The sequence below is a fragment of the Phycodurus eques genome, chromosome 19 (assembly GCF_024500275.1).
Source record: "Phycodurus eques isolate BA_2022a chromosome 19, UOR_Pequ_1.1, whole genome shotgun sequence".
In the NCBI taxonomy this organism is placed as follows: domain Eukaryota; kingdom Metazoa; phylum Chordata; class Actinopteri; order Syngnathiformes; family Syngnathidae; genus Phycodurus; species Phycodurus eques.
The window spans coordinates 15,856,031-15,872,382 of NC_084543.1; the positions used below are offsets into that span (position 1 = coordinate 15,856,031).

At 42.4% G+C, this 16,352-nt stretch overlaps 1 protein-coding gene across 9 annotated transcripts in view; it reads right to left on the reverse strand.

Moving 5' to 3' along the window:
- Positions 1–16,352, reverse strand: part of ca10a (carbonic anhydrase Xa) — a 194,547-nt gene that overhangs the window by 32,593 nt on the left and 145,602 nt on the right. For 6 of the 9 annotated variants that reach the window (XM_061706011.1, XM_061706009.1, XM_061706008.1 and 3 more), the window contains 5 exons: positions 12,184–12,338; positions 7,743–7,917; positions 6,202–7,396; positions 6,064–6,117; positions 4,455–5,983 (listed from right to left, as the gene is read on the reverse strand). In XM_061706011.1, the coding sequence (XP_061561995.1) occupies positions 7,302–7,396; positions 7,743–7,917; positions 12,184–12,338 (425 nt within the window). In that variant the 3' untranslated portion in view covers positions 4,455–5,983; positions 6,064–6,117; positions 6,202–7,301. Of the gene's footprint in view, positions 1–4,454; positions 5,984–6,063; positions 6,118–6,201; positions 7,397–7,742; positions 7,918–12,183; positions 12,339–16,352 lie in introns of those variants that run through there. The other 3 variants (XM_061706004.1, XM_061706005.1, XM_061706012.1) reach the window with 3 other exon arrangements.

Here is a 16,352-nt window from a genome sequence, read left to right on the forward strand (position 1 = left end):
CCTGCGTGAGTTTTTTCCAGGTACTCCAATTTCCTCCCACATCCCAAAAACATGTCTTCAATTCGCTGCTCCAGCGTTTCTGTTTTTTTTAAAAATCTTTCTCCTTTATCAGGGTTTTTAGTTGTCTATCTCATCCATCAGTTCGCGCAGCATATTTCGTTGTTTGGCCACTTCGCTCAGTTCATCAGACATGTAATTTAGCAATTTCTTTATCTCTTCCTCAACTCCAGAAATTACATTGCATTTTGTGATCCTTCCCGTTGTGGAAATGCGTAGCAATGTGGAGGCAGGTGGCAAATGGAAGCACTTTTGCCTCCTCTGGTGGTGCTAGCCGCCATTGGTGATGCTAGCCACCGCTGGTGGTGCTAGCCTTCGCTGGTATTACTAGCCGCCGCTCATGGTGCCTGCTGCCGCTGTTAGTTAGCCGCGGCAGGTGGTACTCACTGTTGGTGGGTCAACCGCCGCTCGCTTACCGCCGCTTTGCTCTCCGCCGCTTTGTTCACGTCTGTTGGTGTTTTCCGCGGCTGTTGGTGTTAGCCGCCACTGGTCGCTGCTGCTGGTGTTAGCCGCCGCTGCTGTTCGCTGCTGGTGGTAATCGCTGTTGGTGCCGGACCCGATGGGTCGACCACCGCTCGTTCGCCGCCGCTTTGCTCACCTTTTCCGCCACTGGTCACTGCTGCTGCTGCAGCTGTTCGCTGCTGGTGGTACTCGCTGCTGGTGCCGGAGCCATTGGGTCGACCGCCGCTTGCTCAACGCAGGTGGTGTTTGGTGGCGATTAGCCGTCGCAGGTGGTGTTAGCCATCGCAGATTAGCTTATTACATGACAAGGTTGACTCACATTTTGAAGCTTGGAATGCCAAAGATGCTGCTGCGGCGGGGGAAAATCGCTCGTGAGGACTTTGCCCTTTTCTCAGGCTGTCAGGAAGATGACGAAAGTTAAGCTTTGCCCAAAAATTGGTTTCCAATTGTACCGAGATCTGGCTAGTGCTGAGTTAGGCTGCTGCTTACAGTGCTGTGCCTTTGTGTGGCACACAAGGCTGTTTCTCACGGTTGGCTTGCCTTAAAACCGGAGTTGCCTTTTCTTACGGGCAACAGTGGTTCTGTGACCACGGTATGACCCAAAAGGAGGCAGAGCAAAAATAAATAAATAAAGATACAAATAAAGGAAAAGAAAAGTTGGCATCCCCGTCAGGCAGTCTAACACGTCCTCCTCTCCAGCTGGTGTGGTTCGTCAGCACAGCCTCCAGTTGGGGAGCCAGCTGGCTACTGCTACGGATTGGCCCCCGGGCTCACCCCTCTCTCTTAATTGGGTGGGTGCAGGGTCCTTCATCGTCATCATGCTAGCTCAGCAACTGCAGGACTCTCCCGACCTTTATTGTGCATGCGTGACAGTGTTGATTCAATTGCACGTTTGCGTAGACACAAATGTGACTAGTTGCTTGGTGTGACTTTGCAAACTTCATGGACTGTTCACTCACTAACACAAAGTTTTTCTAAGTATTACATAGCCACTCCACTACACTCCATTTGGTTTCACTACCCCTGCACTTTTCTGTTCTTGATGTGTCGCCATCCTGTCCTTTCCTATTCTATACTTTCTTGTTCCTCACTTGCAGGGTGAAGCACTACTGTTCAGTATAAAACATGACTCCAATGTAATGTTGTGATGTCATATATTTGTTTTTGTCCCGTCATTACTTTTCTCTGTCCTCTTTCTTGTCTTTGTCTCTCTCCTTATCAAACCTTGTTCTGTCCGACTGCAGTTTTTAATAAATATCCATAATAATACAAATAACCACCGAGGCAGTATATAAAACTTCTCCGTTGCACAGAAAAACTGCTCTGGCATAAAAAGGTAAACAGTGTATGCAATGTTGCAGAGGCGTCTCAACCAAAACAGCCCCACAACATCCAGCACCAGGCGGTTCTCATCCACCCCGGCTTCCTACAAGTAGTTTTTTAACCACCTCTGTGACCTCAACCCAAGAGAAGGAAGAGCACAGCTCAGAGTCCCAGATTCACCTCAGGATCCACAATATCTTCAGAGATTGTCACCAAGATGCACCGACCACCTTACGGCTACAGCTCTGGTCAGCCTCCTAAACAGAGGCCCACTCTGACTAAATTACCCCGCTTCCCCTGCGAAGGTTTATTGGTTGTAGGAGTGGAAACTCTCTCTGACAGGGGACTTAGCCAGACGTTCCCAGCAGACCTTTACAATACTTTTGTGTTTGCCAAGTTAGACTGGAATCTTCTCCCACCATCATTATTATGACTGATCCCTATTTGCTAGTAAATTCCTTCTGCTTTCTGATTTTCACAAATTAGAGAAAAAAAATACACAATGACCTGTTTTGTGTGCATGCGTGTGCATGTGTGTGTTTGTTTGTTTTTTAGATGGCAAGCAAAAAAATACAGCATTGACTATGCTTTGAAAATGATTATGGATGGGACAAGTGACAGATTCAGCCCTAAGCCTTTCAGCTAGCTTTATGGAATTACTTTATTTTGGGGTATCCTTGCAATTCTGTGGATGACCATAATGCCGTTCGAATAAATTCAAATTCATATGGACAGCATGTGAAGATGATGATGATGAAGATGATGAGGAGGGGAGGAGTGGACCCCTACTGCAAAGACTGAAGAAAGGTTCCATTGTGTTCCAGAACTTCCAGAATGGAACACAATGGAACCAAAAGATATAACACAAAAACATCCAATAAGGGGCAAAGTGAAAAGGAAGGCGTATCCGTAAATATATAAATAACCAGTATATTCTGGTTCACAGTTCTGAGGACTGCGGTTCAAATCCCGGCCCCGCCTGTGTGGAGTTTGCATGTTCTCCTTGTGCCTGCGTGGGTTTTCTCCGGGCACTCCGGTTTCCCCCCACGTCCCAAAAACATGTATGGTAGGTTGATTGAAGACTCTAAATTGCCCTTAGGTGTGAATGTGTCCGTGATCAGTTGTTTGTTTATATGTGCCCTGCGATTGACTGGCGACCAGTTCAAGATAGATTTCCGAAGATAGCTGGGATAGGCTCCAGCACGCCCGCGACCCTTGTGAGGATAAAGCGGTACAGAAAATGGATGGATGAATATATATATATATATATATAGTGAGAGAGAGAGAGAGAGAGAGAGAGAGAGAGGAGCTGGAGGAAGTGGCTGGGGAGAAGGAAGTCTGGAAGTGGCTGGGGAGAAGGAAGTCTGGAGTTCCCTGTTGAGGCTACTGCCCCTGCGACCTGACCTCGGATAAGCGCAGGAAAATCGATGGATTTTACAGTGGCTGAAATAAGTATTTAACACGTCACCATTTTTCTCACTAAATATATTTCCAAAGGTGCTATTGACATGAAATTTTCACCAGATGTTGGGAACAACCCAAGTAATCCATACATACAAAGAAAGTAGAAAAAAATAATAAATTAAGTTGTTTGTAATAATGTGAAATGACACAGGGAAAAAGCATTGAACACATGACGAAAGGGAGGTGCAAAAATGCATGGAAACCCTAAGACAACTAAAATCTATCAATAATCAAACATCAATCCAGCCCCTCGTCAGTGCAAATGAATATCAGCCGGTTCAGTCCTAATCAATGGCCTACAAAAAGGTCTCATTGCCAAGGTGTGAGTCAAGACACATCTCATGATGGGTAAGAGCAAAGAGCTGTCTCAAGACCATCGCAAAGTAATTGTTACAAAACATAGCGATGGCATTGGTTAGGCACATATCTAAGCTTCTGAATGTTCCAGTGAGCACGGGCCATAATACGTAAGTGGAAAGCCAATCATACCACCATAAATTTGCCTCAATCAGGTGCTCCTCGCAATATTTCTGACAGAGGAGTGTAAAGAATAATCAGTAGAGTTTTCCAAGAGCCAAGGACTACCTGTGGCAAACTTCAAAAGACCTGGAATTGCCAGATACTGTTGTCACAAGGAAAACAGTGAGTAATGCATTCTATTCCTCCACCATGGCCTGTATGCGCGCTCATGACGCAATACCCCATTGCTGAAAAAAAGCATGTGAAACCTCCTTTAAAGTTTGCTGAACAACATTTGGACAAGCCAGTTATATACTGGGAGAATACAGTCTGATGAGAGCAAAATTTAACTCTTTAGACGTCATAATGCACACCACATTTGTAGGAGAAATGGCACTGCACATCACCCTAAAAACGCCATACAGTGAAGTTCAGAGGTGAGAACATGATGGTGTGGGGCTGCTTTTCAGCAAATGGTACTGGTAAACGTCACTTTATTGAAGGAAGGATGAATGGTCAAATGTACCGAGACATTCTTGACAAAACTCTGCTGCCATCTACGAGGATGATGAAAATTCCTCTTTGGTGACAAGAAAGAGAAAATGAGCTTTTTGTGAAACGATACATTTCAAGCATAACTTTGACACTAATATTTTTTGCTTTTGTGTCAGCTCAAATATCTACACAAATATACCACAGCATAACACAAAAAAAGAGTTTTTGACAAAATAACAGTTTATTTACAAATATAACACCATGAACTATTTACAATGTACACATTTGGAACTGAACTGTGTGTGTGCATGTGTGCGTTAAAATTTCCCTCCAATGAGTAATTTTTTTTTCGTGTGGTACGCAATATAACAGCTGCCTTCATGAAAGGGCACACAACATGAACTACACCACACTGTGGTCTCACTACGCTTGCCTTGGCACAGGTAGACCTGGCATTTTCTTTGTGGCCTTGACTTTTTTGTGGTGGGTTTCAAGTATTTGAGTTTATGTTTGTTCAGTTTTCCATCAAGCCAGTTTGGTGGGTCAGTCTTCTGAGGTGCCCGAGTTCATGGGCGTTTCTCCACACCTGCAGCCGCCTCCAAATCTGACTCTTCCTCCTCTTCCACATGATGCTGCGAGGTCCTGGAGTCTGTTGCCTTCATCATAGACGCCAGGAGAGATGTACCTTTACCTGGGTGTTTTTGCTTTAAAGAGGACATAGGCGCTGAAGATGTACATTTGAAGAAGGTAGGCTACAAACTTTTTGGGCCAGTTTAGTGACCTTCGTATGAAGGGGTAGTATGCAATGTTCTGGATCCAGTTTATCTACCCCATTCATATGAGCATTGTTTTCCACAAAACACTGCGGTTTGAGCAGACACACCCTTTCCTTGTGTCCTTTCTTACACACGTCCACAATTTCTCAGCATCCTGCAAATGTTGGTCTGAGCTTCAAGCAGACACTTTCACGTCAACTGAGTTATAAAAATTGTCCATGAATAGTGTGTATCCATGTCAAGTGAGGCGGTTGAGGAGCATGACTACAATATTGGACAGGGTACATGATTCGCCATAATAAGGTTGCCTGTTGAAGCAATAGCCTGTTTTGGATTCACACAAAATGTACGACTTAATCCCATACTTAATGGTTTTCTGTGGGTTGTAGACCCCAATTGAGAGGCGCCCCTGCCACTTTATCATACCCTCATGGACACAAATCTTTTCATATGGCTGATACAGTGTCTTGAACTTGTCCACCAAATAGTCTAGCACTTGCCGAAGTCTTTACATTTTGTCAGAGGTATTATATGATGTATTTCGGTTGAAATGGAGGACCCGCAAAAGTGCTTGGTAGCGGTTCCTCGCCATAGCCTGGCCAAAAAAGGGGATGGAAATCAAATGATGAACAGACCACTATAGTGCAAGTGTTGGTTTCTGCACAATTCCTGTGATGAAACACAGTCCAAAAAATGTCTTCAGCTCTTCAATTGAGACCACATGCTTGCTCCAGGGTGTGGGCGACTGAAATACCTTTCGGCAAAGATGTTAAGGCTATATGTTGCAGCAGCTCATCAGTCAGGAACAGCTCCAGGAAGTCAACTGGCTGATCTGACTCCAGCTCTGCAGCAGCACTCTGGGCTCCAGGGTTTGCCGTGACGGGATGATTTTGGTTTGCCAATTATCAAGATGCCAACCTGGTGATCCCCACTTCTCAATGCATGACCTGTAAATAATAGAAATATAAACAACTGCCATTTCCCAAAATTTTATTGCTGCAGCGTGGAGAAAAATGCTTTTATTCACCTTTTTTTGTACTGCCAACGCATGTGGGAGCTCCTCTGCTGGTAGATGCACAATCTGTAATTCATAGAAATATGTGCAATGACCACAAAATATATTTTATTGCAGCAGCATGAGGTGGAGAACTTTGCTTTTATTCACCTTTCTTTGCGCTGCCAACATAAGTAGAAATACTTCTGCTAGTGGATACACAATCTGTAATTTAAAGAAATGTGCGCAATTACCACAAAATATTTTGCTATAGTTGTTACAGTGTGGACGTTCCTCGTCACACACACATCACATTTTCAACTTTATTGTATATGATTGGTCAGCGATTGTTCAAGCTATGAAGTAGCACCTACCTCCTCCTTCTGGAGGGTCTGGAGACTGACTGCTCTCTGCTGCTCCCGGTCAATCTGACGGTACCCAGTCATCGGATGAATGCGGATCAAGGTCCATCTCACTTTTGTCATTATCGTCGTCGAAATCATCATTGGCAGGCTCGAGCGAAACGCCCGGTGAGCTTCGTGGAAGACATGACGACACGACGGAACACGGTGGTGGCCCAAAGCATCATATGTTTGTTTGTTTGTTTACATTTGTTTCATGTTTAAACGTCAAGGATGACGAAGTTTTTTCAAAAACACTCCTCGAGTGTAAGTGGTCTTCGGTTTTCCATTTTTCGATTGGTCTCTCCACGTTTTTACAGCCTTCTCCAAGCCATGCTCTTCCACTTCCTCCTTCGGCCAAAGTCTGTCTATCCTTCCTCTCATGATCCCTGCTGATCTCTTATCAAATGCATTCCTGCCACCCAGTGGCCGCTTTTATGGCCATTAAAATTGCTTTCAAGCCTAATCCTTTGGTGAAGAGTTTGCCTCTCACGCAAATAAATGTAAAAAATTTATAAATACGTTGTTGGGATCGGGCGTTCGGGTTTCAAAAGATGTATAACTACGTTTTTGGTATTAAATGAGTTTTTATTTTCTTGAATAAATACCAGTTGGTGTGTTCAATATTTTTTTCCTGTCATTCCACATTATTACACATAACTTAATTTCTTATCTTATATGTTCTACTTTCTTCATATGTATGAATTTCTTAGGTTGTTCCCAACATCTGGTGAAATTTTCATGTCAATAGCACCTTTGGAAATATATTTAGTGAGAAAAATGGTGACGTGTTAAATACTTATTTCAGCCACTGTAAAATCCATCGATTTTCCTGCGCTTATCCGAGGTCAGGTCGAAGGGGCAGTAGCCTCAACAGGGAAATCCAGACTTCCTTCTCCCCAGCCACTTCCAGACTTCCTTCTCCCCAGCCACTTCCTCCAGCTCCTCTCTCTCTCTCTCTCTCACTATATATATATATATATATATATATATATATAAAACGTATATTAGTGAGAAAAATTGAGATGTATTAAATACTTCACCTGCTGTATATATCAGCACTGTTCACTGCTACTGCACTGAGATACAACTTGAAAGTTGTTAAAAGTTATTTAACTGTTACAATCAAAGTAATTAATTTCTTTCAGTTTCTTGAAGCCTTCGAACTTTCAAGAGTTTTGAAAACATATGGTCATATGGCAATGGAAAAAGGCTTTGCTTTATTTTAGATCATTTTTAACTATGCTATCCAATTTTGTAAGTGATCAGTCAATAAGGCTGTATGTATTATATATCAATTCTATCCTTTACCTCTGTACTGAAGCTTATGAACTCTGTTGTTTGGGCAATCTTTGCCCTGCATGCTGAAATTGATATTGGTCCGGATGCAGCGGTTGATCAGTGGCTGAATCGGACGTACATTATCACTCATGCTCAGGAAGATCTGAGATGGCTGGTTTTGGCTCAGTAGACGCAAAGAGTGCATCTGAGAAAGAAGTGATGGAGAACATTTTTGAAAATTAAAATGTCTGTCAGGCTAATTAAGATTTAATAAACCCAGTAAGGTCTGGAAAGTTGTTGAAGAGTTCAAACGCAAAAGAATCTACATTTTTTTGTGAATTGAGTAACAATTTTTTAAAAATTATTTATGGTTCCAGGTTACAGCTAATAATTTTTATTTGGGGGTTTTCTTGTTTACTTATAATCAGCAATTGAGAGGCTAATTTGGGAAAAAGTGAACCTTTATTGAAAAGGTATCCAATTTCTTTAGAAAATAATTTAGTTCAAAAACAGACAAGTCAAAATTTTTCACACAGCTATAAGATTACATTGAAATGGTATTCTGCCTCATGAATAAAAACTAACAGGTGAGTGTACAAAGAACAAGAATCTCATGTGTTAACCCTTAATTGTAAAGACCCGTAAAGAGTTGTTTCCGTGTTTTTTATTAAATATATATAATATATTTGAAGGTAAGTGCTGAAAACGTGCAAAGATCTGAGAACAATCTAGTACTGAATTGTTGGGATATAGCATTCAACTTTTTCACCACCTCAACTGGCTGGATTTTTTGAGTGGGGCTAAAAACTAGCCTTGTCACAAAAGAGGGCTGGTGCGTATACTTTCTGGCATGAGTCAGCCCTCCCCCACTATATAAACACCAAAATATTGATTCAATTCCATTATTCCATTCAGTGGCCATTCCACTTATTTATAATAACTTGTCCCAGTTCCCACTAAAGCATGCAGTTAGCCATCAATCGATGCAAGTTGAAAAAAATACATCTTCCCTGAAATATTTGTATTTGGGATATTTATTGTCTACTCTATGTAGAAATTGGGAAGAGTGAATTGCTTAACTTGAGAGGAGTGTGAATGAACTGATGAGTGTTGAGAGAGAATAAAGTTGGGACTTGTAAGATCTTTAAACCAACCCCACACTAATATGCACCAATTTGTACTTATTCTGGGAGTTACTGCAATGTTTACTCACTATTGGTGGATCACTTGGTAACAGACTCGAAGGTGTTCTTTTTCAGCCATCTCATGGTCAAGGAAAAGATGAAGTAAAATTGGGAAAAGACCCAAAATTGAAAACTGGTGGTCATGCAGGCTGCGGGGAGATATGATCATAACTTTTCCTGCCGTCGGGCTTGTTGGCAGGTCACGCTTTACGTTTGGTCTCTCAACCAAACGTACAGCGTGACCCAAGTGCTCTTGTTTAAAATTAACTGCACTATAGACAGTAGCTTCTGTGTGTTGAGGGTTGAGACTGTAATTTGCGTAATGACTGGAGGTTTCTCTCAGTAGCCTGGTGTAGCAGACATGCTCCCCGCAACCTGAGGTGTCACAGTGACTCCCCAACAGCTTGATAAACTGCATTCTTCCCTGCGGCCCTGCTGTTTGACACAGCCACTAGAAGACGCCCACTGGATCCCAAATTAATTAACATGCCCCTTTGAAATCTTGGTTTACAGTCATCAGAGTCCTTTTCTTCGTTTGAACTGACAGCAGCCAAAAGAGACAGATTGATGAGGGAATGGAAATACAGCAACACACTATTTGCTTAATATTCAAACAGGCAATGCGCCACCCCCTGGCGTTTGAGAGTACTGTAACCCATGGGCTTCCTTTCAGGGTTCTAACTGAAGATAAAATGTGTCTTGATATTTCATGACCTCTGCAGAAATATTCCAAATGTATGCCTAGATGTCTGTGTCAGTGTGTCAACTTTACCGGTGCAGCTTCAATACTTTGAGAACCTTTTGTCCTGATTTGAAGCCCCAAATAGCATGAAATATGATTCAACCATAAACAATTGATTTGGCAAGGCTAAAATTTACACAATCCTTCTATATGCTTGATCTATGAATGAAGAGATAAAAGTTGGGAGTATTTTATATTAAAATATGATTTTTACACCACTTTTATGGCCAAGCTCGTAGACTAAATTCGAGTCGAGTGGGGTCTTGTCCGGTCCTCTTAGACATGCCCCCTGGGTATTTAACCTCTGACTCCCACCTCCTCCTGCTCTTTCATGTCTAGCCCTCTGTCGTGTCTGGCGCTTTTTTTTTCCTCGGCGCGGCTCGGCTATGCCGCCGCCCCTGCCCCTCCCCTTCCTTTTGTTTGGGCACGCGGCTCGGTAACCGCGGGCCTTGGGGATGGTGATATTCTCCCAACGAGGTGTGACGAACAATAATTTTCTCTCTTCCGCCTCTTTTGTTTTTGTTTCATTTTTCTGCATCCTTTTTCTCATTGGACCAAAGCTGTCTCCGTGCTTCCCGAGACGACTGAGACAGACCATCCCACCGACCAGCTGATCTACGGTTTTGAGTAGACGTTGCCAAAACGTACAAGATGAGTGCCTAATAGTTTTGGGGAAATTACTAGCGTCACACAAAATCCCAACTTTGCTCCATCTCACTCAGACTCAATGCATTAAACGCTTACATTCACATTTTTAGCCCAGCAGCACACTATGTCCTATTTCCCTTTTTGTACACCTATATTTTTCTTTCACCAGTATCAGTGTTATTCTCTTCCTGTAGTTAGCCTCTTTGTGTTTCCCTATAGATACCTCGTAGATTTCATTAAATACTTTATACAATTCCACTCTTGGTTGTGTTTTGTGTGTGTTTTGAGTTTAAGTAAGCCTCTGTCATCTAGAACTCGTATTTCATAAAATGTAGCAACCTTTAGATTATGAGACTGATAAAAGGTTTGTCGTCATTTTCTCCTAAATTTTATACAGTGGGGCAAAAAGGTATTTAGTCAGCTACCAATTGTGCAAGTTCTCCCAGTTAAAAAGATGAGAGAGGCCTGTAATTTTCATCATAGGTATACCTCACCTATGAGAGAAAAAAGCAGAAAAGCACTGGCACTGGGTGATAAGAGGGATTGTTCTCCGTTGAGCAGTCATCAATTCATCCCTAACCCTTCATCCCACAGTGTAAACTGTGGGCCCTGAGGAAATGTCACAGACATTTTGGGGCCATCTGTCGCTTCTTCTTACAGGGAAGCCTTTGTTGTTGAGTTTTAGGTGGGAAGAAGAACCAGTTTTATCTGGGTGAGTGTCATTGTGATGTAAAACAGACATCCTGCCTATTTGGTGGTTGAACAGAGGAATGGTTGTGGTTTTCTTGTGGATGAGAAAACGGGAGACAAGGCTCTTTGGTCTCTCAAATGAGGGTCAAAATCCATTACAATCCCCCATTTGATGGCTGGAACCAGTCTTGATGGTGGTCCGGGTGGTTTTTAGGGTCGGTTCCTAAAATTGAGCTGCCGCTTTAGGCTTCCGAGTGGCACCTAAATCTTTGTTGTTGTTGTTGCTTCATTTAATTTATTACCAAATTATGTGTAAAATGAATTGCTTATTTGAAAAGTACATTGTATCAAATATGCATTATTTATATTGCTTTATTAATTCACCTACTCATAAGTGCTACAAAATACAGTATATACTAAAAGAATGTAAACACAAATGACCATCAAAAGGGTGTAATATTTTTGCATATGTTTGAACTTTGGTTAGCGCAACAGTTGCAGTAGACACTCACAGGCATTCATAAACAGATGGCTCCCTTTCTTGTCCTTTCTCCTGTAACTCAAGTCATGGGTGAACAGTACACGTAAGTAGGTTGTTTGTGGAACAGAAAAAAGACAAAAAAAACCATTAAAAAAACTGCTCCCAGCCATGAGCCCACTCCCATCGTTCATTTCAAAGGCTCTTGAAGTCAATGATGGGAGCCTTTGCAACGGTTCGTTTGCAACCGACATACCACTACACTGACGAGTTTCATGAAATTATCTCCCTTGGACTGTTCCACGTGATTATATTTTATGCTCACTTTCAAGAACAGTCCAAGCTATCTGCGCTGCAAGTTAACAAGAAATAACGGGCGCAGACATGTTTAAGGATGTACGTGACAAGTTCGTGATGACAAACACATATGGGATTGTGACTGGATTCAATTTAGATCATGGTAAATGCATTTGAGGCTTGTCGGTTTCTGCAATTAAATCTTTATTTTCAGCAAGTTTTACATAGTAATTTGGTTTTGCAGGGTTAGGAAATGCACCATCAAATGATGCCGTGATGGGCATCTGGTAGCAGGTGTGGCTCTATTTTTGTTTAACAGGCACTTCACTGTTTTTGCATTTGAACTCTTCAGATTGGACCATTTATATTTTAGCAAAGTCATCAGTGCTGAGCGGTCTATATTTCTGAATTCTGTAGCCAATTTAGGCTCACCTGCATGCGTGTGACGTAAACTGGCTTGTTCATCAGGATCCACGTGGCAGTCTCAAAACATGGAGGGATGGTCATTGAGCCATCATAAGTGATAAAACTACTTGTGTCTGGATAGATCTCCTCTATGTTTAGTCCTGTCAGAAGATAAGCATCATCTGCATTGAAAGAAGCAATCAGAAGACAAAAACAGCATGGTTAATGATTAATTAGAACTAGACTGACTAGCCGAAATATTGGCCACAATATCATATTCAATAGAAATGCACTATCATGTATTGTGGATTTAAAATAATGCTCTGTTTGACTGAGACTTTCAGAGACGTAAATAATTTAACAATGTTTTTGTCGTGGTTAGAGTTTACAGCGCAAGTGCAGCGCTTAGTTACTCACTGCACATGTGGCAGCTGTCAGTATGATGTAGTAAAGTTATACACCACTGCAACCTCAACCATTATAATTAACATTGTTAAATTAATATCTCTCAGACAGTGCCAATACAAACTCAACATTATTATCTCTGCATCGCAGATTATTTGGCAATAGACTATTGTGCAAGCGTTCATACTGCTGTGGCTGGTTGGTGATACTTTAAGGTTAGATTAAACTGGAGGATTGTGCAGGCACTGCAAGATCTTTGTCCATTACAGTACAATGAGTTACCAACTGTTTTGTTGGTGACTGAGGTCCCAATTACCTTTCGATTATCAATAAGTACATGCCACATGCTTTGAGGTTGCTCCGCTACCTTTTTCATGGTCATCCTCACTCCAACAGGCAAGATCCAGACCGAGAGCAATTGTCATTTTGAGTGTCTTACACTCAGTACTTGTTCAGTATTAATATGCTGCTGCTTGGCAATATCATATGCAAATCCAAGATTAGCTTTCACTGTTATGCAGCTGATAGCCAACTATACATAGCATTAAAACTAACCTAAGCGATTTCTGCAATCTGGAGGCGTGTCTCGTTGAGATTTAACAACGGATGTCCTGTAACGTTTTGCTACTTAACCCTGGAAAAAAAACAAGCTTTTGATTACTGACCCTGCTAGACCCAGGCACTTGTGTAAGGACACCAGTCTGATTTTTGACAAAAGTACCATTACCCAAAATGACTCAGCAAAAGATATCGGCATTATACATGACTTAACTCACTCCCTTCAAATGAATATTAACAATATTAGCAAAACCGTTTTGGTTTTTTTTCATCTCCACAATGTTGCTAAAACACGGATAGGATGGGCCTTGTTATCTTCCCGTTTTCCTGTATCCTGTTCACTTCTTTTTTAGGTTGTTCACAGTCACCTTTGAAAATGCTGGTGGGCGGAACTTCCTACACCTACCCGTTGGCAATTATTGCTGTCAGAGCAGAAGGAAGGTGCTGGATTCTTGACTCAGATTGCTTGTCACCATTGACCTAACAGTTTGGTAGCCATCACTTGTTCACCAGTGTACTTTTTCTAAGTTTTAGTAAGTACTGCCGTGATTCTCTTTGTTTGCTACCTTGTGCAGGTTCAATTATTTTATTTTTTTTTGTATTTTGTTTCTCCGCCTTGTGTAGGTAGGATTTGCTTTTGTTTTACTCTCAGCATAGTGTTTAATAGATTCCGCTTGCTTTAGCTTGATTCACCTTCCGTCCGCTGTGGCACCATCCACCTCCCATAGTTACTAGTTTCCTTTTATATTAGTCTCCACACGAAGACCTTTTGTCAATGTAGTTTGAGTTAGTTTTATTTGGTGGTTTTGCATGCTTGTATGCGTCCTTGGTTTTTGAATACAACTATTGAATGGCTCTAGAATTGTTTTTGCCTGCTTTCGGATCCACTTGTCGACTGAGGCCAACCCTAAACGGCCTACCCATTAGTGATGCAGAGATCATCGTCCATGCATTTGTTACGTCTCACCTGGACTATTGTAACATGGTGCTTTCTCGTCTTCATGTCTAGTATTAAAATCCTACAGTTCGTACAACCCTCTGCAGCAAGACCTTTAACGAGGACGAGAAATATTGATCATATTACTCCAATACTGGCCAAATTGCATTGGCTGCTGGTCCACTTAAGATGTGATTTTAAGGTTTTGTTACTGACTTATAAACAGGGTTGGGAGGGTTACTTTAAAAATGTATTCCGATCCAGTTACTAGTTGGATGGATGGATACTTTATTCATCCCATGAGGGAAATTAGATTTACGAGCTTCATGAAGTGTTAAATCCTTTCCATGACTAGTCTTTTGTTATTAAGAGTGAAATGGGAAAAAAAGATCTAGTTTGACACATGCGCGCATGCACACATGTAATTTTGAAATGTCATGGTCGCGGAAAAACTATTTCATTCCCGGTCACAAGTTTAGCAGCTGGTATTGGCAATACAGTACAGTGTTTAAATAAGTCAAGCAGTGGGTGATCGGTGACGGCATAGTGAAGTATTTACTCACAAGGTTCGGCTGTAGGGCTATACTAGCTCCTTCTATAGCCTCTCTAGCAGTTGGGATAACTGACATCACAGAGTGTTATCCAAAATGAATAAATCCATCTAGCCATTTTCAGTACCGCTTATCCTGTTAAGGGACACGGGATGCTGGAGCCTATCCCAGCTGACTTTGGGTGAATGGCAGACTACATCCTGAACTGGTGGCCAGTCAGTTGCAGGGCACATATAGACACGGACAACCATTCGCACTCACATTCACACCGTCACTGAGTGGGAACTGAACCCATGCTGCCTGCTCCGAAGTCAGGCGAATGTACCACTAAACCATCACCACTAAAATGAATAAACCCTCCAGTGAATATACAATCATAACAGTCACATCCATACTCTTCAATTTGCTTTTAAACTGGCCGCGTTTGAGAAGACAACACAAACATACAGTGGCCAGCGTAATTTAACTGTTGGCCAACAAAAAAAACATATTCCAATGAGGTCCATTGTGACCACTTATTCCACTTCTTGCACTGCTAAACTCCCAAAAAGGTTGCTCGGCGCACGAGTTTGAGAGAGGTCGAGGGCTCAAATCAACAACCAGCCACTCTCTGCCCGCGTTAAAAATGTAATCCTGCGAAATATTCCAATTTTGTTATAAATGTCCCTTTAATCTGATTACATTTACATATTTTTCTGGAACTGTACTGGATTACAGTTAAATTGTGTTTACTATTCTGAAGACGTAATGGCGCTACATGTATTCCGTTACTCCCCAAGCCTGCCTACAAAATATTACATGGCTTATCACCCTCGTGTCGCACTGATTTAGTGTTACCGTATGTTCTGTGCCGAAACCTAGGTTCGCAACACACTGGTCTTTTTGGTGACTCAGAGAGTCAGAAAGAAGTCTGCTGGCTCCAGAGCATTTTCTATTTGGGCTCCAGTACTGTCATGGCCCTGTGTTTCAAGTTGTTTTTCTTTGTGTTGCAGTGTCTGGGTGGGCGTGGACATCGGTGACGCACCTGTCATGCATTGTAATCATCAGACTTTTTAGGGGGCACCGTGACAGTGTGTGGGCGTCGGAATATTCACTCATTTTTGCCCCGTGTTTGCCGCCGTTCTGACCGCTGTCCAAATTTAGGCTCAATACAATTATACCACATGGACCGTTTGTCGTGTCTCCCTGCGGTCGTATGTCTCGCCATCACATGCTCTGCCATTTAATTAAAATTGTTCGGACCTCTGACCTGGAGTCTATTTTTTGGGATCTGCCCTTACGGCATTGCCGATCATGACAGAATATTCCGACCAGAAATGGATCCCACAAACTCAGACTCTTTTCGCCACGCGTTGGCAAGTCAGGGACATTTGGTAGGAAGACACGAGACATCGTTACACGAGCTCAGGGAGGCAATTACGGCGTTAACGACCCATCTCAGTACACTGAGTTCTCGGGTTGATCAGGTGTGTGCACTTGGATTACCTCCGGTTCTGGCAAAAGCACCCGCCACCAACACGGTGGCCGCCTGTGCCACCCGCCAGGGAAGCTTGTCTCCCAAATCCACCTCGTTATGCTGGGGAGCTCGGCGGCTGCGGTCAATTTATTTATCAATGTACCCTAGTATTTGACCAACAACCGGTCACGTATGCCCAGGATAAGACGAAGGTGGCTTTTATAATGAGTCTACTTACGGGTAAGCGGCATCGTGGGCGATGGCGGTCAGGAGCGCCAACCCAGCGTTA